The 24,196-nt window shown below is 38.9% G+C and overlaps 1 protein-coding gene across 4 annotated transcripts in view; it reads right to left on the reverse strand.

The window, feature by feature from the left end:
* Positions 1–24,196, reverse strand: part of CHD7 (chromodomain helicase DNA binding protein 7) — a 127,894-nt gene that overhangs the window by 29,819 nt on the left and 73,879 nt on the right. For 3 of the 4 annotated variants that reach the window (XM_055704496.1, XM_027811100.2, XM_027811101.2), the window contains exons 4-12: positions 19,267–19,405; positions 15,855–15,992; positions 14,736–14,801; positions 10,108–10,163; positions 8,715–8,829; positions 7,248–7,331; positions 6,188–6,325; positions 5,970–6,091; positions 5,255–5,498 (exon numbers count right to left, since the gene is read on the reverse strand). In XM_055704496.1, coding sequence (XP_055560471.1) covers positions 5,255–5,498; positions 5,970–6,091; positions 6,188–6,325; positions 7,248–7,331; positions 8,715–8,829; positions 10,108–10,163; positions 14,736–14,801; positions 15,855–15,992; positions 19,267–19,405 — 1,102 coding nt within the window. The remainder of the gene's footprint in view (positions 1–5,254; positions 5,499–5,969; positions 6,092–6,187; positions 6,326–7,247; positions 7,332–8,714; positions 8,830–10,107; positions 10,164–14,735; positions 14,802–15,854; positions 15,993–19,266; positions 19,406–24,196) is intronic. The other variant, XM_055704495.1, reaches the window with a different exon arrangement.

Raw genomic sequence — 24,196 nt, forward strand, 5'->3', positions numbered from 1 at the left:
TTAGAACATTTTGCTCCCAATAAACAATTATTTTTTCCTGCTGGACACCGAGTATCCAAAACATCTACAATTCTAGTAAACAGCTTTGAAAACAAGCAAATCTCTGACCTCTTAAATGGAGAATGTATATCTCTGCATACATTTCCCTGTCATTTTTGTAAACTTGTGTCAAGCAAAGTTCAACAGGACAATTTACATGCTGTCTGGCACCATATTCACTATTTATTTGGTTAGTTGAGGGTTTTATTTTCAGGACTGATACTAAGATGCTGTTCCAAAAATAACCCTGAATAAACTTTACTCAAGATAATGAAATGAACACCTTTCTGACACTATGCTTTATTTCTTCCCAATGTTATTCAAAGAAATACATAACTTGGTATCTCCAGTGTCACTGTCTCTTTAAGGACAGGCCTCAACAAGTTCAAAGCTACTCTATGTTTTCAAAGCATGACTATGTCATGGGTTGTATTGAACATGTTTCCTAATAACAGGTATTATAGAGTAAGGTGATAATTTCTTCCTTCAAACATGTGCATGTCTGAATCCTTTTATAAGTGGCCTGCACATAATCCTCTCCAAACTGTGGGGGTCAGAACTGGCTACCGACTCAATAAAATGATTGGAAACCTGATATCCTGAACTCAGTATTAAATCTGCCCATGCACATCCAAGAGTATTTCAGACTAAGTAATGACCTGTGCAACAGTTCTTTCTCATGGTATAATCCAGAAACATATATCTTCAGGAGAAAAAGAGTTGTTACCCAACAAAAAGCAGATGAAGATACATTAAGTGGGCAACTTAGAAAGCCAGCAGTTTGAAATGCTGTAACCTTTTCATGGGCCAGTTGTAACTGTGAGAATACAAGAATGTAGCCCAGGAAATTCTTTCCAAGTAGTGGAGAACACTTCCATGAGCAACCTCATGACTGTATGGCAAGCAGTACTCCTCAAAAATTATCACTACATAAAAGCAGCATATCCAGGTGAAGCAAAACTCATAAGAGGGACCCTTGATTATATATGTAGCGCTAAATCTCACATTAAAATAGGCACAGTGGTCTTGCCACAACAGCTCACATTATTTGAAAGACAGTCAAATGTTGTAGTGAAGAACACAGGAGTACATCAAGCAGGAAGTTCCAAAAGCTCTCCAAGAGCTTTAGAGGGTGAATGACATTGTTCTTCAACACTTGCAGGCCTCCAGCACTTGGGGAGTATGGGAAAGAATCCTAAAGTAATCCTATTAATGTCACATTTGAGAAATTCAAACGCAGAAACTATCAGGAAAGTGACCTATGTCATTGTCACAGGTGCATTCTTAGGCAAATAGGAATCAATTTATCCCGTTTCAGCATGGCATTCAAATGAAGTTCTCTGATGTTGGAACCACAGGAATTTCGTATCCATTTACTCAAAAAAGGTCCTCCATTGAGGAAATCAATCTTCCTAATAGGTAGCAGTTTCCTTTTCTGTTTGGAAAATTCTTCTGGAAGGAACTCAAACAACAGAGGTAGCCACAAGGTACAACAATTAGATATGAATATAAAAGTTGGGTTATGTTTTGGGGTATTACCTCTTAGATAAAAACTGAGAAGATCAATTGGATGTGTGTAAGTGGACTTCTAAAAAGATGCACATGCCACCAATGGGAACCGTGAAAGATTATTATGGTCTTTTCCCACCAACCTCAGACTGCAGTTTGAGGAATAAGAAAACAGATGCAAGAAATGTGCATGTTAACCAATTATTGCTGGAAGACATCTAGAAAACTAAGTCATAGCCACTTTGTAAAATGTAATTTGATGTCATCTTTGGTGAAAGATGGAGTCTCTGTTGATGAAATACTACCTTAAACTGCTGCACGCTAACCATTCTTTGCAGGACTCTGAAGTAACCCTATGCTGATGGCACGTTCATAGTTTAGTAGCTTCTCAGCAGGGAAGAAAACCACGCAGGCAAGAAAATATTCTAGGCCAACACTCACTAAGCCCAAAAGGAATGAACCAGGTAAGCCAGATAAAGTCCTGAACATCGATAGCATTATTTTCAGTTAAAAATCAACCAAGGCAATTTCTACATGTGAGCCAGGTGGTTTATCTTTTTAGTCCTTGTGACACTGTGAAGTAAATTTCCCTCACAAACAAGTCAACTGTTTTGCAGGGCTCTGCTACTAGTTTTATTTGCTATATATAATTTTCCTGATCTTACAACAGAACTCTTTTTCAAAGGTAGAATACTACAGAAAACCAACTGGTTTATTTGATATTCCAACCAGGGAAGGGGGCCAGAAGGACCTTTCAGTTATACTGCTCAAGAACAGCAGAACAGGCTTTCCTACATGACCCTCACAAGCAGTAAGGGTTTTTATGGGAACATCTCCAGTCACATGGTGTCCTTAGTGTTGAAGTCACACCACTGCAGAAATGTAACCTGTTACTGACTCCTCTCTAGCTTTTCACAGCAACTTGAGTCTTGTTACTGGTGTTGACTTTGAAAAAAATCGTACTACTGCAGATGGGGTAGGTGCTTCATATGCATGCTGTCTTATTACTGCCCTTCAAAGCCACTCAGATTTTCTCGATGTTCAATTGTCTTTCTGAGAAACAGTTCAGCTTGAGAGGCCTCTTTTCATGTTAAGGCCTAAAAAGCCAAAGATGCCGATGTCTGGGTTGACGAGTTTGGCAAGGGAACTAGAAAGAATACTGCCAAAGCCTGCCTGCTTTCTCTCCCTTCTCAGCCCCCTTCGCATGCCCACTGATGGTACTTTAGAGGATGCCAGAATGAACACTACATGGGGATTCTTTTTGTCAGAACATAAAGAGACTTTTTTTCCTGTAATTCACTTTCTACCGTGCATTTCACAGCTGACACTGTCTTACAAACAACAGAACACAGAAAGGATTTCATGACATATCTAAGCTAGCTTCCACCAAAAGACGAGTTCACTCCATTTCTCCTTTATCTCCAACCATGGCAATTGTCTGATTCTCATCTTAAGCCAGTTCAGCGAGCAAAGCCAGCAGAAAATGATCCATTTTTCTGTGCCAGGAGTGTTTTGTCATTACTCGCTATGGGGTCAAATGACTGCTATGGTCATTGCAAGGGACGAGTTAAGAACATGACAACAGGGGGAATAAAACTTCCTGCAGCATCTTGCTTGAGATCCTTTTAGTTGCTGTTAAATCAACAAAACAATATTGTCAAAGTAACACCAAGAATCTGCACAGTAAGTGGGATTTTTCTGATGACATTCCTTCAGGTTTCATGCTATGTAACTGCTGCATCCTAAGGGGAAGAATGTGCCGAGAACAAGCACCATTTAAATAACAAACATGATTTTTAACACAGGAAACACTTCACAAGAGACAAACACAAATTTTTAAATTTTATATCAAGTATCTATCTCCAATAAGAAATAATTTTTAAGCCAGAGAAAGTACAAATCAATTCCAGTTCATTTGTGTATTATACATCTATGTAAGAAGCTAAATATGGTTATTTTTGTAAGGAATATAAGCCATTAGTTCTTAGTGTTAGCAACTGTTACTCTTTAACTGTTCTTTAACAACAGCATATATGATTTTCATTTGAAAGTTGCTTTGATAAATTGTTGAGAAAATGGTTATTTTCTAGGCCAAATAGACATAACTTCTAACTACTATACATTACTAAATATTTTTCTACATTATTTAGAGCATGCGATTCTGTTTGCTCTAATGGCATGTCAACTTGTGCCATGCTCCTCACTTGCAAAACAGTTTTTACTCAATTCTTTCCTTGTGAAAGCATATTATCTGTCTCTCAAGCATCCTCATAGCTTTGCTCTAAGACTCTGGTTTCTCAACGCTGTTTTTGAGGACAGGAAGTGAGAGGTAGACAGAGGCAGAACTGGACTACCCGCCACATGACTGACAAAGAGAAGAATGCTGCAACTTTTCTACTCGTTAATATAATTTCTTTCCTCCTACACACCTGCACTAGGACTAGCCCTTTTAACCAGTCTCACAGTATGAACTCATGTTTAACTGGTTGTGTGTCATGACACAAAAGGATGTGCATTTGTCTTGCAGCCTTCCCAGAACTGAGCTCTCCCTACTGTAAGAATCATCTCCATTCCGTGTCCACAGATAGCCCTATATTTAGCTGTTCTTAGTATTGTTAACTTGGAGCCAATTTATTAAGTAATACAGCTTACTCTGTATCCACGAACTGTCTTAATTATTTACCACTCTCCCCATCTTTGTGTCATTTGAAAACTTCCTCAGTAATGATTTTATGTTTTCTTTCAGGTCATTGATAAAAGTGTTATATAGCTCATGGACATGAACCAATCCCTGAAGAACTATGCTGGAAATGCAAATAATTTCTCATTTACAATTACATCAAGAAATATCAGTTAGCCAGTTTTAAATCCACTTAATGTGTGCCACATTGATTTTATATCATCCTAGTTTATTAATCAAAATATCTAGTGGCATAAAATCAAATGCTTTACAGAAAATCTAGATGTATGAATTCACCACTATCACTTCTTTAAAGCTGTTGGAAAAAATACTCCTCAATATATCAAATCAGTCTGAACTTCCACTCTATTCCTCTCTTACATGAGGAGGATTACGTTGTTTTGCTATAACATTCAATATATGCACATTATTTCCCCTCAATCCTGTTTATTTGCTCTGGGCAAGGCCATGCACGTCAGCATAGAGATCTGTTGCTCTTTATAGCTTCAGTTTTCCAAATAACTTTGTTTCTACCCTCAGCCTTTCCTTTATCTGCTTTCCTTCTCTCATAGGAATTATTCAACCTGAGTGCAGTAACACAGATTCAAAATATATCTGACTTACAAAATCTGATAAAGAAGCATCAACAAGTTTAATTTCTGCAAGCTGGTATTTTCCTGGGATGATAGGCAAAGATTGATTTTTAAGCTTAGTTCCAATTAAAGTACTTTCTCCATTAAGAATCTTTTCTGCCAGCTCTCCTCAGGAATGCAAAATAATTAAAACCTTGCACGAAACAATGAAACCCTGAATAAGAGTTGCACCGCCTCAGTAACTGTTGGTCCCCTTCCATTTCCAGCTATCTCTTTGCTACCACTAAAAAGCACTCTCTCTGCTAATACATATGCCTTCATTACTAGCTAAATCCTACCGTATCGTTACTAAAAACCTAATTGATGCTTAAATTAATAAACAGCAAAGCATACATAAAAAAAGAGATAAAGAAAAATCATGAAGAGCTTTTACCTGTGGATCTTTGAAGTACATTTCATACAACTGAATGGTCCGCCGGCTTGCTTGACTCCCATGATAGACAACCACATTCAACTCTGTCCAGGTACGGAACTCCCTTTCCCAGTTGGGAATTGTGGACAATGGCGCAATAACCAAGAAAGGACCATGGATTCCTTTCAAATATATCTCATAGAGAAACGTAATGGACTGGATAGTCTTTCCCAACCCCATTTCATCTGCTAAAATGCAGTTTCGTCTGAAAACAATAATAAAAACAGTCTGAACGATTTATTCCTAACTTAAAACATGGAAAATCAGTAAGAAACTTAAACTGAGTAAACCAGAAATTTCAGAATGGCAAGTTTACACTGAAAAGACATAGTATTTTTGCATTTTCAATAGGTGTTGTGATTCGTGATGCAACAAGTAAGTATGGATATATCCATTTTATGTACCTCTCAAGTTCAATTGGGGGTGGAACAGGCAGCAGGGGTGCGCATGAACATATGCAAAAGTATGCCACAAGATCTATCCAAAATACTCATGTTTTATATAATGTTATGTTATCCACCCAAAATTAGCTTGTGTATGACTCCTGCAGCAAAAAGTGAGACATAAATAACTCTAAAACCTAACTTTTGAAGATCACTTTGAAAGGTTATTGTTTCAAATAAGCTGTAAAAGCTTTTCCAAAGCAGAATTCAGCAGTAAGCAATGTTTTACGTACGTGTTGTACCAATTGAAAAGAAGCCAGTTTACTCCCTCCAACTGGTATTCCCTGAGTTTGTTATTGTTTTTATACTCCCTGGAACTCTCCGATTTTTTCCAGTCATCGGCAGGAGGTCGCTCCTGTTTCAAATACAGCAAATCCCATTAGTGGTTTCTGAAAGACCACATTACTTTACTATTTTCAAATAAAATCCTCTATATGGAGCCAATTCTTACCACACGCTCCATTTCTGGCTCCCTAGACATCAGTTTCTCAAATTCTTCGATCTTAGCTTGGTCGATGTCTTGCTTGAGCTCCCAAGTGCTGTCTTCATAAGGAAGCGAACACCATTTCACCAGATAATGTGTTACAGGCTTTAAGACAAAAATAAGATTACATCATAATTTAGAAAGAATAAAAACATAACCATTTTTACAGGAGATGTGCAGGCTAGATACAATTCAAAAAGCCTTACCAGACCTGAATGTCTGAATGGGGGAAAAAGGATAAGCTAACAGCAGGTTGACACCCTGACAACCTAACAAAGTAAGATTAGAACACGGGGAATGCAGGCTTACCACCAAAATGAGCAAACCACTACCTTTGAAATCACTGAAGTAAGACTAAAACGTAGAAGTAAAACAATATTCATTTTCCAACTGCTACAATTCCTATGCTTTGCTACATATTTAAACAGTCAGCTGTTTTTTCTTATCAGCATTATCAGAAACTTCCCAACAGGCAACCCAACCACCACCATTCACTGATAGAGCAATATGGAAACACTGACACTGCCAGTGAAGCTTTCTATTCTCCCAAGATCAAAAAGAAATCTGGAAGACAAAGTGATCTTGTCCTGCAGAATAAGTCATTAAAAAGTAAGAAACAGTGAATTTAGGAGCTCTTCTGCAACACACAGTCTAAACAATGTCTAAACTATTATAACATTTAGCTAAGATTCTTGCATTTTTCATTTAAATTCTGTATTACCTGCATGATGTTGTATTTCAACAGTACTAAGTACCACCTTAGAACTGCGTATCAGAGGGCGCTTTTTTGATGGGGTTTCTTTTGAGTTGTATTTTTTAAAATACAGGTAACTCGTAAGTTCAGAATTCTTACTTAAACCCCTTTATTTTAGAGAAACTGCTGTATTAATATTTTCTCAAACATAATCCTATTTTCTAATCATATATACTCCGGTAGCTTCTGAAGTTTTCAATATATTCACTTTTAAACAATAAATTCTAAACACAATGTCTATATGACTAGAGACACACTAAAGGTTTTGTTTACCTCTCCATTATCATCTGTGCTACGTGAAAAATCCATGATTCGATCAACTTCCACATAATCTGGATTAAAAAGCTCATCATCAATCTGTTCAAGGAGAGAGCAAAATTATGAAAGATATCTCTATTAGCCCTTCCTGAGAGGAAAAATTATTATATATTTCACCAGGCAATAATATTTTGGGTCACGGTGACATAGAATTTATATTTGGCAAACTCCAACATGTTAATTGAAATGCTACAATTCAGCAAGATCATTCCCCGTGAGGGAATCAGACTTCTCAGACTTTGTTAACTGGGCCTCTTAATTACTGTGTGAAACCTTTTACTGTGAGAGAATGTTTAAGAATATTTTAAATGAAGTGTGAAATTACAATTCACTAATGAGCAATCGAAAAGGCTTATGGCATGCAATGCATTTAGCATTCTTGAAAACTACAGCCTGCAATAAGGAAATTAGAGCCTTGTACACTAAGTGCCTTTGGATTATTTTAACTACAGGAATTGTCTAACTGTTTTAAAAGCAAGATTTAAAGATTATTATTTCAAAAACATAGAAAAGACACTGCACGCATACACAGTTTCCCCAAAAATCACAATTTGTCATGTTCTGTCCTATCCTTTCAACAACTTACAGGATTTTCTGGAGTACTAAAGTGTTGTGTTTCATTTTATACTTTTAATATCCCCTCCAATAGAAAAGGCAGACAAAAGGACTAAAGACTATGTATATTTTGATAGCTCTTTCAAAAACAGGAACAAATTCCAAGAATTTACAGTAACTCGTGACCCACTCGGAAACAGATTTAAAAAAAAAATTCAAAAAAAGCAATTCCAGGCATCTTCACCTAGAACAGATGGAAGTTTTCAATTTGCAACAGGTTTTGATCTGCTTGAAATAGTAAAAATAAATATAAATAAATAAATACAGTAGCACATGAACCTGGTTTGGTTTTTTTTTTCCCTCAAAAGACAGCATTTTACTGAAAGGCAAGCTTTCAGAGACACAAATCAGTAGAACTGGTCTTTTATTGACAGGACCCCTGCCACACTACTGCTTATGGCTCTAAGTGAAATTAAATTGATGATAAAAAGCTTAGAATCCCTAGTGAGCAGCCGTCCATAACACAGAAAAATGTGATGCATTTTTCTGGCATAATCAGTTCCTGAGAAAAGAGACCTAGTACTGATTCAGCAAGAATCATGCTTACAATGCAAACAACTAAGTACTCACTTTAAAAAAAAAATAACAAACACAAACACACAACTATAGTAAAAAGTATAAAGTCAGAACAGATCACTTGAGTTTCATAAACTTGCAAGACTTGTATCAAGAAAGGTTATACCTTATACCAGAATAAACGCTACTGATTTTTCACACAGTTGTTCAAAACCTTCTGCTTGTATACAGAACAAGAATTTATAAGAACATTTCTTAAATACCTAAAAGAAACAAACAAACAAACCGTACTTCTGAAAGGAATTTGCTCTGGCCCTGTTTTGCCTTAAACCGCTTAATTTTCTGCTGAATTCTCTTATCTTTGTCCAGCTCTTCCACAGATGCCCACTGACAATGAAGGTAAGAACTAGAAAATGAAACAGAAAATCTTATTCAAAACTATGCTTCCACTGTATACTCCTATGTATCCCAGTAGTATAGCTAAATATTTCCAGCCCATTGTAGTGTCACACTTGGAAAACCGGACATTGTCGTCTTCATCATACAGGTTATTAACAAATGGAAGTAATTATACTTACTAATGGAAAAAATTGTCAGTAAATAAAAACTACTCCCACTCAATATTTAAATACATACCTCATACATTTAGTGTTTGGCATAAAGGTAAGATTTTTATTAGGCATGTTTAGAATATAATTACTACTCAAGGCGTTTATCATACATGTGACTATTTAACATTACATTCCAGCAAAAAGTAGGGGGTTTCGAAGTTAATAGAAATATATAAAATTTTAAATATTAACATGCTCTGCACTGTTTTTTGTGAGACCAGCATTGTAATTAAAAGCCCCGTATTAAGTTTTAACACTGATAGAAAGAAGAGAGAAACCCTGGTAAATGCAGTTCCATGGTAATAATTCATCTTTAAGAAAACACAAAGCAGGGAACAGCATCTCTGCCAAAATAACCAGTCCCACTTTATAAATTTAGAGTGTCAAAAGTTATATTGCTAAGAAGTCTAAGTCACAAATAGTTAATACAAAAATTACATGCCAATGTAATAAAACTAAACAAAGCATAATTAAGCTATTAAACATCATGCAATAATCAATATAGTGCAAAAGGTACAAAGGTGGCAGCATATTTAAAGCTAAGTCAACTATCTGCAGTTAGCAGCAAGAAACTCACTTTAAGCAGATTTCTGTCTCTCAGATGGAACATTTGCTGAAATTAAAGAGCTCATACATCTGTCAAGTATTTTATTTGCCATCCTGTTTGTTATCTTAGATACTTTGTTGAACACAAATCTTGTTTTTGAAACAAAGTTAAGGGTTATTTTTGAGTAGTTTGCAGGCAGGTTACTCAAGAGTTGCAGTTAGATCTACACAGCTACATAGGTATGTGCTGCTGAATCTGCATGCATAATGAGCCTTAGATTAAAGTTTTTAATAGCAGAGCAATTTTACCTATGGATTTCATTTTGGAGAGAACACAGATTAAGACAACGCTATCAATACCACCAATGCAAGGTATTTCCCGGTTTATTCACCACTGTTTTGGATTAAATGTTAGAAATGTTTAGAGTAGCATAGTAACAGTTACACCATTTAAAAACAAGGTTTTAAAACATATTTGGAAATTATGTGAACTTAGAGATAGTAATCTAACCTATAACTTTACTTACAAGTTTTTGTACTTTACATAGAATTCTTCTATTTCTACCTCTTCTCCATTCTCCATCTATAAGAAAAGAATTGTTGGAAAGTGAATTAAACCACTAAATAACTCAATTTAGTTGATGATTAAAACTAACTGAAATACAAAATTCAGTCCCCTCATACAGAGACAAGTGGAGGTGTAGGAAAGCGTTTGTGGGGGGAGGACACGGGTGAGGAGTTTCCTCCAGCACTTTACCCAAGTACATACTGCACTGCTTACTACAACTTCCAAGACATGAATCATTTGAACTCCTCCCTAACCACATGCAGCTTCATTCACAACCTCACCCCAAACCTGGCTTTCTGCCAAACCCACAGTGTTAAGTAGAAGCCAAGTGTACCATTTTCTCAGGCAGCAGCCAATTAGCAACTGCACTCCTGAATGCCATATGTATTATTTTTGGCTGGCTCATGGCAACTTTACATTGTCGGTTTTGTAATGTTTTAAAAAAAGAGTTTTAAAGGGGGTTTATTCCTCCATATAGTTAATAACTCCAAACAAGAAGCCATATAAAACTAAACCTTATACCTCTGCTAGAATTTTAGTGCATCAGTGTTCATGGCTTTAGTTTTACTCAATGGTGCAATTAAATTCACTCAAGCAAGATGTCTCACATACAGAGCAGCCAAATTAAATTAACACCCAAAACCTACATTTAAAGCAAGGTTAAAGTTGTGATATAAACCAGCAAAACCAAGGGCATTCAGTGCTAAGGGTTGAGACTACCCTTAACTCATCCCTAGTGCCAAAGTATTGCATAACATATGGCATGTAATACTTTGTTGAATTACTCCTGAACCCAGCCATAGGACAAACTAAGGACAGTGCACCAGGCACACGTTTAGAATTCAGTTTATGTCACAACATTAACGGTTTGTGTTTACTAATGAACTTTGGAACAATTTTAAATAGAAGAGGATTTTCTGGTTTACATACTTTATCAGGGACAACATAATCTGTAATACTGTAAGTAGTGCTAAACAGACAAAACTGTTGACCCCTATATAACTCAACATCCTGTATATTTTTATATATCTACACACACGCACATATATAAAGAGAGAGAGAGAAAAAATATTTCAATACATGAAGAGAGACTACTCTGAAACCAGAGAATGAATTGTCATCTTCCAAATTCTCTCTCGAAAAGAAGGTGCTGGCTAGACATTACTTCCATTGCACTGCAGTTAAAGAACAGGAGCAGCTGCATTAAACTGTTCTAGCACAATAAAGAAAAAGTTAATGCATTCCTAATCCCAGATTTACATAGTATTTCTTCTTTTCCAGACTAGCAATGGATTTTATCATTTTAGCTGTTATATCACTCCAGTACAGTCTGCTTGTGTTCCTTTCTAGAGAGAGGCACAATAAAATATTCCTGGTGCTAAATCTTCTTGAATCCTCTGTTGAAGAAGATAAACTATCCCCTATCACTAAACACAGGGAAGAAGCTTCTCTGTCACTTTCAAAGATACTGTCAAAGGAAGGAATTTCAAGACCACCAAGATTTACTTTTAAAACAAAAAACTTAAAAGGCAGTATTTATCAAGAAGGTATTAATATTTAGAGGTCAAAGTTGTATTTTAAAAAAAGCATTAAAAAATGGAGATCCCATTCTCTGAATCTGTTCACTACCCTGAGGCAAAATCAGTCTTCTAAGAAGTCATCCCTAATTTTAAGACATCAACTTCATTTTCTGAAGTGTATTACAGCCAAGTCTCTTTGATTAAAAAGTATTTTTAAAATCTCACCCTGGCATTCAGGCTAATGGCCAAAAAAAATTCTGATCAAGTTACAATCACCAGCACTCAAGTAAGGTTTAACAACACATCAGTTTAGGAAGTAAGACAGAAGCTTATGCTTTGACGTCACTGTCCATCCCCCACAACATGTATGTTTACACTAACCAGGAAAAAAGGTGAGATAGAAAATTTATGCAAAATTCTCCAAAAATGATTATGCAACCATCCTAAAAGAACACATGGCAGGGCAGACTTGGCCAACACAGGACACTTCAAATTACAATTCATGTGTCTCCACAACTGACAATCTGATCCACAATCTCTGTAGATAATTGAAGACATAAATGATCCCTTCTTTCAAGCAAATAATTAAAAGCACACAATCTTGCATTGCCATTGCCACAGAAGCGATACAATAATACCTGCTAATGCAAAAGTTATTTGAGCAACCCACTCAGGTGTAGAGACAAGAGTGAGCTTAAAACCAAACCAAAGCAAAACAAAAAGGCCCCAGAAATATCAACTGCTAGAAAAATAGCAGACAGAACACATTAATAACAGATACAAAGCAACACATAAAAAACCCATCACACAGCACAAGATTGTAAACTAATCAGTTTGTGGAAGAGATTCACTTCAATTAGATCTAATTCTCACCATGTATTGGTAGGTGAAAAGAGAAATTCTGATGCGCCACGTGCAGGTATAACAGTTCTACAAACTCCACATCTTTCCATAATATGTGCTATTTGTGCTGAACGGCCTATTTAGTTCTAAGCCATTCCTTTTACAAAGTTAAGGAGCAGAAATGCAAAGGGGACTGAAGCTGGCCAAGAAAATAATTAGAAAAATGAAAAATTTCCACAAACTGAAGACGTCAGGACCATGATGGTTTGGAGAGTGCTACATGTACTTAATGGTTTATGCAAGAGGGAAGAGTATAACAGAATTCAAAATTCCATGTTAAGAACAACACTGTCTTTTATACTTGGAACATGAACTTTTATTCCACACACTTCAAAAATGGCTGCAAGCAAGTGCTGTGTCATATCTGGCAACTCCAAAAGTAGACGAAGGCCATTTCTGAGAAAAACAGCATAATTTTATGATAAGAATACTGCTCCAAAAGCATATTCATTATCTAATATCCTTTACTTGAACGTGACATCTTTGTTACAATCTAATCCACTGAAAGGTTTCCTAGCGAAGCCTTTCCTCATGTTTATTTTATGCACTGGTCCTGATCGCAGCAATTTTACTTTGATTAGTAATCTAACAACCAAGGTTTTGATGACGTTAGTAAGAGTGTAAAAGACCTTTAATAAAAGCACAGTTGGATACTTCAGATGTTAAACATTAACATCCTGAAATCCATTTTTTTTTTTTTTTTTTTGGATTTTGGAGAGGAGGGCTGGGGAGAAGAGCAGGGAAAGAAGAGACACCCCTCAAACCTGCAAATAAAATCCATAAAAAACATTAAAGAAAGAGCTCAAAATAGAGCTTGCCTCCAGCAGAGCTTGCAATCAAAGACATGTAGGCAGCAGACCAACCACTTCCCACAACCTGCAGCAAAATACACACTCCCCATGAGTAATCACACCTTTGTTTGCAGGGGAGAGGAAGAAGAGAAGAATAATTGGTGAAAAACAGCTTCCAATGTAAAGACATTTATGAAAAAACCATTCTCCTCTCCTGCCTAATAGACCATCAGGACAACTAATTACTGAGTTTATATCATACAAAGTTTATCTGAAAGATAAGTCTATGGTTTAAAATATAAAATATAGCTCTAGACTTCAAAAAAAATCCTAGAAATTCTGTGTTGTAAGAGCTGCAGAAACAGGTCAAATTCAATCACAGCCAGTCATGATATTGCATGAATTTAGGTTTACAAAGCTGTTAATGATATTATGACTGCAGTAATAAAAATACCTCACCCCACCCCACAAACCAAAACACCACAACATAAAAGATAAAAATAAATCCATGAATAAAGGCAGCTTTCCCTCCTCCAATTTGAAAATTATCATTTTGAGGCAAAGAAATATTTCTCGTTAACCAAGATCAACATTGAGTACCGTATCTATATTCATGACCATATTAAAGACAGTTTTCTTCCCAACTGCAGTACAAGTCAGAGAATTAGGTACATGAAAGAGTCTATAAAATGCAATAATGCCCTTTTTGGAACAAGTTCTTTTTTACTTCCTACTCGGAATTGTAATAATTTGAAAGTGCAAAGACCAATCAAGTTGTGAAGCAGATTAGAACAATCTAAACCAAGTAAGAATGTAACTAGCAAGAAGGACATAACTAAAAGAGAACTACACTTAAAGGAAGTGTTTCTTTCACCATCTTAGCATAGTGAGAAGGAAGATATTAACCACCTGTGCATGCAATACTCTTAATCACATAAAGTTGTTTTAGCTGCTAAGCACAACCATTATTAAAAAACGCAATGACTATGGGCAAGGACTTTTCTTAACTAGAAAAGGCAGAAACTTAGGATGCAGGAGAGTTCTCTCACTCCTCAAACTCCCATGAAACATCACTCTGAAGCAAACAGCACTACAGATTTCACCCAGGTATGCATAATCGCAAAAATCAAAATTCTCATCCAAAGAAAATGTAAGAAAAGAGCAGAAGACTAAACAAGTAATCTCTTTTGTGTGTGTCTATCCAAAAGCATATTAAGTACTATGTAAAGACACTTTCAGGGAACCTCCTCTATGCAGTAAAACAGTTTTTGAATTTGGAATATCCAAGGTATCTTAAGAACTTACTAGGGGTTTCAGAAATATGTTTAGCCTGCTTAAAAATATGAAGGGAAGGGGGTTTGTTTTTGTTTTACCTTTTTCTTGACTGAACGGCTACTCATGATTTTCTCCACAACAGGACCTTCAGCATCAGCAGATTCCTGTGTCATAAATACCATACAAGAGTTACGGGAGTGCATCTTTGCCACTTAAAGACTTCCTTCCTTAGAAAAACTTTAAATATTTTTTTTTGCAACAGGGGATTAATACACAGGAGGACTTTTTCCCTCTAGCATGAGAACTTAGAGGATTCAAATAGATTTAACACCATAATAAAGGACTGAAGGATACTTGTTTAAGACCTTTTTTTACGCACTAACACAACTCCAGCACTCTCAGTACGGCTGACATGCACAGATACACAGATATAACCACATGGGCAGTTCACCTCTCCTAAAATAACACACACTTTCACCACACAGTCTAGATATTAGAAGATGTTCAAAACCTTTATTGGCTGTGTAAGTGTCCAAATGATAGCTATGAAAATTGCCTGCAACTCCCTACTGCATTAATTCACTATTGCAACTGAAGGCAAACCTACCAAATTCTCCTTCTGATAAGACACAATTAACGATGGAGGTCACATACAATATTTCACAGGGCTTAACAAATTGCCAAATGAAATAGCAAAGAACGTGTATATATTCTCCAATAGGTCATCAGTTAAGTGAAGTAGTTCTTTGAAAAAGCACTACAAAACAATGAGATTGTTACAACAGTCATTCCTACGGTATTACCCCTCATCTTATTCAAACTGTTTTATCCATCATTTACATTGCACAGAGAATAAAGTGTACCCTGCTGGGTACTACAAGGCAGTAATTTCATAAAGGGGTTCTTATGGTGCCTAGCAGCAGGGGACAAGCTTGAGTGGTTTATTAAAGTCACAGAAGCCAGACCACTGAATTCACAGAAGTAAATTCAAGACTTCTAGCAGTCCAGTTTAGATTTCCTTTACGTAGAGACCAGTACTTTCAAAGAACTGTGTATCATCAGCTTGTAAACAAAGTAATGAATTAATATATTCTTTAAGAATGTAAAAAGCTAATGCCTCCTGAGCATACTGTGCCAACCATGGGTGAGTATCATTCAGGAAAACGGTCCATATTTAAATGCTGTAGTTACAGCCACTTTTCAAGTTTGTATCTAACCTGTTGCTCTGATTGAGAAGTATTTGAAGGAGAGTCTCTTCCAGCAGCATCAGCATCATCGGCCTCCTCATCTGAAATCTTGAACTCCAGGTCTTCTGTATAACGCTTCCTCTTCACCTGCCTGCTGGAGCGTCGCTTCTAAATAGAAAACATTGATATTTTTAATGAGAAACAGCACTGGTAAGCAGCAGAATAACTGAGAAAACTTCTTTGTGTTCCTCATATACAGTAGCGAATGTATAGTGAATGATATTATTTTTACAGCACTCTGGTAGAAATAGTGAAATCAAGGCATTACTATTCTAAATTTCTGCCTGTTAGCTGATCTTAAATTTATAACAAAAAAACCAAACCACAAAACACCATCCAACAACAACAACAAAAAAAAAGTACGCCATTTCATGCACATTGAGTTGGGAAGTGATTTTTTTTTTTTTTTTTTTAGCGTTACTAAAACCACATCAGAAAATTAGAAAGCATATGTATCTCAGAAAGCAATTAAAAATCACAAAGTTGCACCTCTCAATTCACATCTACAACAAACTTTGACAGATGGCCAATGCAGGAACCAAACACCACCTTGCCACAGCACGGCCCACAGTGTTGCTAAGCAGTGACAACACACGTTCTTGCTCTCCCCATCCGCCCAGTTGTACCCGGATTATCTTGTAGGGGAAATACAATGAAATATGATTTCCTCACTCCACTGACCCAACACTGTTCAGAAAGACATCCTGCAGCACAGCATGGGAAAAGACCCCAAATAGAGAATGAAAAACTTGAAACACCCCAAATTGAAAACGCGGTTTCTGTGTTACCATACCCTCATCTCCAGGAGGAGAGAAAGCTTCAGAGAAAGCACAGAAAACAAACTGTAAAATATACAGGCATGCATTTGACAGCATCTGCAACTTGATGCTCAGTGCCAGTCACCATTTTCTGCAACAATAAAATTCAAATTCCCAGATAGTCTGCATCAGGTTATATATTTTGAAAAGCTGAGAGCATATGCTGCTGTGTCAACTGAGCTTCAAATATCTCAATGGACTGAGGTATATATTAAAAAAGATGTTGAATATCAACTGTTAAAAAACCTCCCACCTTTATGAATTGATACACTACTTACTTTTATATCCTTCTCAGCTTAACACAATCTTCACCAGTACATGCAAATACTTATGTAGCTTGTTTAACAGATCTATGCAGCCAGGTTTCTCAACATACACAAAGTCAAATATTTACTTTTACATAGTTAGTCATAGTTTTTTAAAGCACAAATATCTGATGCACTTCACAAAATTAGAAATTCTTTAGCTGAAAATGAATTTTTGAGCAAAGGTTAGGTTTACATCACCCTTTTAAACAATGGTGATGTGGCTTCTACCTTTAACACAGTAACTTAAGGGGATTCCCACAAAACTGTACCAGTATTTTCACACTTGAAAACAGATACCACTTGGCAAATTTTCACCCTCATTTCCATAATCACTGATGGGAAAATACCAATTTTCTTTTGGTTCAAAGGCAAGTCTTACCATTATTTTTGGTGCCAAAAACCTTTTCTTCCATTTTCCTAATAGAAAGGATGCCTAAAATATAATGGTACTCCTCTATTTGATTTTTATTGACTTTATTAGCTTCCTGTTTCCTCTTACATCCAGACAAGGCTTTGCAATTGTTATGGATTGTTGTCAGAAACTGTGCATATGTTTACCTGCATCAGATTATCTTTTACTCATTAACTGATCTATAGATAGAAAGGTGAGTAATAGGCTCAATAATGGAATATAAAAAAACCTGTATGGTAACACACAAAAGTGTTTCTCCTCTCCAAAGATAACAATGCATCACTGTGCATTACTACATAATATCGTTACAGAAGGCTCAGTATTTAACACTAAGAATGCAACGGCGTTTTAGACAACTGCATGTGTCAGCTGGGAAATGCACAACAAGTTTATTACTTCTAGCTGTCCTAGTGTATGTGGTTGTAACCCTTCCCTAAGTTTATCCAAAGAAATGTGGGTGCAGTGTAACATTAACAGTGCAAGAAAGTATTAAGAAAATTCAACATTACCTGACATTCTTGATTACGTTTGATTAAGAAGTGATACAGATATTGTAAATACAAGTGTTAGGCTAAGTAAAAAATATTTCAAATGTAAAGTTTATCACCCAACTGAGTTTCACAGACAAAGTTTTGTCCCACTGAACTGAAAACCAGCAAACCATGCATCTATATTGCACTGTAGACAGTATATCACGTATCTGCAAATCAAGCCTAAAAACCATCAGCTCCAAAAGTTTCTTCTACTTCTTTTGTCAGCACCATTAATCAGGCTGAGATTTGTGGCACAGGACAGACTTACTCTTCAAACATTTTAACATTTGCATGGTGTATCTCAACTTTTCACAAATCAAAAATAACACATTCTTCTGTTGCTGCTTTTAAATGCTCACACTTCCTTATGCTCTACATCCTTCTGGAAAATAGTAAGGGGGAAGGCATAAACCATGTTTGCATTAGGATACCACTGTTTGTAACCCCTTCACCAGGCTGCTCTGAGCATTCTTGAGTGATCATCAGTCTCAACATCTCTCGTAACTACAAGCAAGACAACCACAACTGATGTGCAACAGACAAATGGCATAGATTTTAGTAATGCCAACATGACTGTTTAGGAGTCTCATACTTTCCCCATCACAATTTGCCTCTACCCCTTCACTAGGGAATTCTTATTGTTAATGCCCACTCTGACCACTGCCAGCAGAAGCAAGACACGAGCTGACCACTTCTTAACACGGTTAATGACAGAGCACATAGAAGTTGTCAGATATGCTATTTCTATTACCAGACTTTCTTTACGTGAAATAAAAGTTTGGACAGAAAGTGATAGGTGCACCATGTTCAAATTATCAACGTTAGCAGGTGACTGGCAGTCCTACAAAAAGGCCCTTCATCCATTAGAGCAGCACAGTTACAAGTCCCTGACATGCACATTTCTGACAAGCATGCTTCTGCTTTGTCATGTCTTAATTCTTGATCTCAGAAGGTTTGCATAGCCAATGCAAGAAGAAACACAAAGCTTATAAACAAGATCTCATAATGGTACATTAAGTCTACAGAACAGAAAATTCAGCACTATAATTGCAACAGTGACAGAAGAGAACACATGAAAACTCCACAGCACCATCCACGTATCTGCAGATAACAAGACTGCAAAGTGAAATTATGATGAGGAGTACTTGTTTTAATAAAATACTCGCCATGGTGATTTCCAGTTCTCACCTTCTTGGTACATCATTCTAAATGACACAGAAAATTAGTATCTCTGTAACAAAGACCATAAGAACTACCGTTTTATGCATCTAAATTGTCAAAGGCTACACTGAACTTGCATAACAGCATTACCTGAACCCCTGGGTCATCTTCATCTTCAGGATGAGGTGACGGTGGTGGAGTTTTTTCCAAATCTGAGTTTTCAGAACCTTCCTTTCCCTTGTTAACCTTTTTCTTTGCAGCACTAGTTTCTGAATCCGGTTTCTTGCTACTGAAACAGAGGTATCTTTAATCAATATTTGTACAAAAATGCAAGTAAAAGGTGCTTAACAAAGTATTAATCTGCAAGATGTTTGTTTTCAGTGAGTTCATTATTTTCAAATGCCTTCCTTGTTAAAAGTATTTAAGCATAATTGTAAAATTAGTGATGCATTGGCCATCACTATACATTTCCCATTCCTTAACATTGGACACCTTGCTTTTTTCCTTCAAGATTTTAGACAGTGACGCTGAATATGTATTAAACAAGAAACTAAAAACGACACTGGAAAGGAAGAGCTGCTCTCTTCAGAACCTGTGCTTTCTGAAAGCGGTGTTTGGGCAGCCTGACACATGTGAGGAGAAACAGGATTATGCATGCACTTATCTTGGTATTAACTGTGTGGACCAGGTGAGCAGAACCAGAGGAAGCGCTACCAAAACAAAGGACCAAATGTGAAAATTCTTCATTTTCTTCTACCATCCCTGCTATTTCCAAGCTGGAAAGGCGCTTTTGTGTCAGCTCTGAGGGTACCCATACAACCTCAATGCATACAACTGCAGCTTGCACAGGGGGAAAAAAAAAAACACCCAGCTGCTATCTCAGCATCGATGCGATACTAGAAAGCTATATCCACTGACAGTAGAAAAAGCCTTTGGGGGGGTGTTTCTCCCCTTCTCCCCCATGAAACCATTCACCACCTGAGAAGCTGGGAACCCATCTCTCCAACTGCACACAGAGGCCTGGAAATGGGTGAGGATGCACATACCAAAATACAGCTTTAAATACACTGTCATGGAGTCACACACTGAGACTATCTTCAGCATCGCGGGGTGAAATTTTTAAATGGCAACAAAGAAGAATCGATGGTACAAGTTAGTAATGTTAAGCACACTCCGCCTTTGAGTCTTGTGTGGGTCTTCGCTAGCCTTTTTTCCCCTCTGTGGTCAGCCTCCCCCCCCGGCCTGTTACTGATTTGACAGGCTGGTTGTGGAAAGTTGCTGAGATGTTTAAGAGCGGAGTAGAGTTATGTGCTGGTATCTGACAAATGGCAAGCACAGGTCACCAAATGTTATGTCAGCCACTTTTATAGGGCTTCTGCACCCTCAACATTTTAATTTCATACCCGTGATGCTGCCTGCCGTTTGGTTTTCCTTCATAATCCCCAGCCCCGGAACTTCTCAAACAAACACCAGCTTTAAGCTTGTTCATGTTGATCAGTGCACTGGCCCACTGAAAGCGTGTTCTGGAGCCATAATGTAAAACCCCTAAATATGGTTACATGTCACTTTGCGACTAGGACAACACAGTTGTGGCATCATCCTCTTTCACTGCCTGCGTTTCAACTAATGCTGATTTTAAAATACATTTAGAAAAAAGAACCCTGACAAGTGAGAAGACCGCGAGTTTTTAAAATGACTTTGTATCACTGAAAAATTACAGGGCCAACACAGCTTTCCTCTCAAAAAAAACACCTCAAACTGTGACAATTAAAAAAAAAAAAAAAAAAGAGAGAGAAAAGAAAAAGACAGGAAAGGGGGGGAGGGGCGCGGAGTTTGACACCGCGGGAAGAGCGCGGGCACGAGCCAAGCCCTTGGGAAAGGCGGAGGCGCGGCGCGCGCGGCCGGCCCTCCCCCCTCCCTCCCTCGCGGCCTCCCTCGGGCGCGGGCCGCGCGCGGGCCGCGGCTCCCCTCGCGGCGTTTGTTTCCGCTCTAGCTGCCACCAATGGCACAAAGCCGCAGCTGAAGCGGGGCCCCTTGCCTTTCATCCGCGCGCCGAGAGCGCTCCCGTCGCCCCGGCAACCCGCGGCCACGTGACCAGCACCTGCTCCGCTGGCTGGCGGCCACCGACTGCAGCCATCTGCTTCCCTCAATCAGCGCCCGGGCGCTGCCGGCACCTGCGCGGCCGCGGCCTGTGCCCCCCCGCCCCGCTCCCCCGCGCACCCCCGCCGCCTTTCATCAAATCACCGCGAAACCGCTTCCAAAAAAAAAAAAAAGGGGAAAAAAAGCCAACAACAAAAAAACCCCAAACAACAAACCAACCAACAAACAAACTTTACATATTTCTCGGATTTGTTCAAATCAAAGGTAAGCCTGTCGGGGCGCTGGACGGCCGCCAGGTGAAGTGAGCTGACAGGCGGGCGCTTTGCGCCCCTGACCCCCGTAAATCAGAGCAAGGCGCGCAATTAAGTTTAGTAATCGTTACCGTGCCCCGGGTGCACCACCGCCTATGAATAACAGGCTTAAAGTCGGGAAGAATAGTGTGGCCTAGGTCTGATAGAACGTCAATTTGCTGAAAGGCCGGGCCGCACTAACGAGGGCCCGCCGGCCCTGGGCTGCCCGCCCGCCATCGCGCTCCCCGGCGCTCGCCGCGGCCCAGACAAAGGCCCCGCCAGCGGCTCCGGCACTGCCGGCAGGTCCACCCCGACAAAGGTTTCTTTCTAGCCTCTGTTAAGACCTTTCCCCGCTCGCAGCGGCAGGGGCTTCAAGCTAAGAGTATTTCGTGACCTATATATACCCCCGAGCCATGCCCCAGCACACCGAGTCACTCTCGCTATCACAGATGCTGGTGAAGTGATTCACACGCAAGTTTCACATCTGCCCCCTCGCCAGGCCAGTTAGAAATGGACACACGAAAGAGCCACCAACTTCGGAAGAACAAAGCCCGTGTGCAGCTCCACCAGGAAATTTTAAGTTCTAAATTCAGCAGAAGAACTGCTCTTTTTAAATGCACAGCTACAGTTTCTTTCAAGGAAAGAAAAGAAGGTGAAGTACAAAAAAGCCATAGAGGAACAGCACCATCCCTTTGAGGGAGGCAACACACTGCTTCCCAGTGCATCACGCACCCAGGAGGCTTCCCCCAGCCAGTGGGAGCACCAGCTTCCTCCAGTTGTCAGCAAGTGTTCCTCTCCAACTTCCCACTGAGCCAATGTGATTTGGTCCCGATGATTACATGTACCCACTTTTGACTCAGCCTTCCCACTTCCCAGCAGATCATACTCAGGCCATTCAGGAAAGATGTTAGCCTGCACTAGAATTACCCTTCCACGTGTAAGTACAGGCAGGTTAAAACCTGATCTTAAGAGACTCTGCCATTGCCATTAGGGTCTGCGTGTCAATGCTTAACTCTGGATGCGCATCTGATAGTACTTCACAAATTTGGCAGCCAGGCAGGCAAACTGTAATATACACATTTAGACAACTCTCTCTCATTTGTTTTCACACACGCATGATTGCAGAATTCAGCCAAGTCCCACTAGAGCAAAGCTAGTGTCCAGTCCCAAAACAAGAACTAGAAATCTGTGAGAGACTGAAAGTACTATTTGCCACACACAAAACACTAAAATATTTTAAAACTGTCACCTAAAGCTAGTCCTTCTATTCAAGTGATATAAACACCGACAGATGAGATGCTGTACGACCTAGCTGTCCAACACCACTTTCTGATTTCATCCTCTTATCCCCAAGGACTGCCCAGCATACTGACCGAAGGGGATGTATAAGATGACAACCTGCAGAAGGCCAGACGGGTGAATGACACGAAGGAAAATGGGCTGAGGAGGAAAACAGTAAGTAGGACAACTGAAAGGAAAGCTTGAATTACAATTTGAGAACAAGCACCCAAACTCTGACAAAGTGTTTTGTGTCAGTTAGTCAAGCAGCCACCTACAGAGCTAGGTCAAACTATAGGACTTACCAGGCCAAACCATCCAACTCAAGAATACCCCAAAAGGCATGGCATGCTTTGCCGGATTAAGAGGGGAAGTAATTAGCCTGTACGTTTACACTGGGCAACTTACCTCACCTGATCTGGGTAACTGACAGATCTGTTTATTAGTGTAATTTATGATGGCTATCAGGATTTGGATTATGCCTTTTTCTACAATTTAAAGACATAAAATAAGTCAGACAGACTATTGATCACTATTTCACTGTTTGGGAACACTGTCCTGTGACAAAATCATGATTACAACCTGGCTTAGGGAAAACAAAAAGTTACACATCCACTGTGGAGCATCAAAACCATTAAAAAAAATAATCCCACCCTCACAAAATGTCAGAGCTGTAAGAATTTCTCTACCTGCCTTACCTGAGGAAAAATTTATTTTTTTAAAACCTCCCAGTGTAATCAAAACCTTTTGGGTTTTATTTTTCAGATCAGTTTTTACATGTCACAAATGTGGGAAAAAAAAGAGCACAGTAAGTTTTTTTCCAGCCTGAAAACTCAGCCAAATTTGTATTTGAGTATGCTTTGGTAACAGCAAAGCCCACAAGGCCTGCCTGCAGCAAAGGTAAGTATCTGGCAGCTGAGCTGGTTCAAAAGGGAGGTGAGGACAAGGTGTGAACAGGAACAGCCTCAGTGGACACGCACATGGAAATCTCGCACGATTTCCTGTTCTATCCCACAGGCAGCCCCCTTCCTGCCTTGCTCAGGATGATCTGAGCTCGGGAGTGGAAACTACCACCACCGCCCCGGGACCTCGCTTCCTGTCCTCCAGCTCCCGAGGGTGCTGTGTGCTGCTGTCCACACCGGTCCCCCAGTGCAGCAGCCTCTTCCCACTTCCGCGGCCAGGAGCCATCCCCTTTCCGATACAACAAACAGCGCATCTGTGCGCCAAAAAAGATAAGAGCAGCCCTGCAAAGCACAGCACACTGCTTTGAGGAGATGGGAGGAGGGACAAGCTCCTGCAAAAAGCTACCATTTGGCCCTCACAAATAATTACTGCTTCTCCCACTGTAATCGGTGGCCACTCTCTAGGGTTTCATAGGAAGCAGCAGGAGAGAGATCAGCTGTGCTGCAGTG

Source organism: Falco cherrug, chromosome 3, assembly GCF_023634085.1.
Source record: "Falco cherrug isolate bFalChe1 chromosome 3, bFalChe1.pri, whole genome shotgun sequence".
Taxonomy (NCBI): domain Eukaryota; kingdom Metazoa; phylum Chordata; class Aves; order Falconiformes; family Falconidae; genus Falco; species Falco cherrug.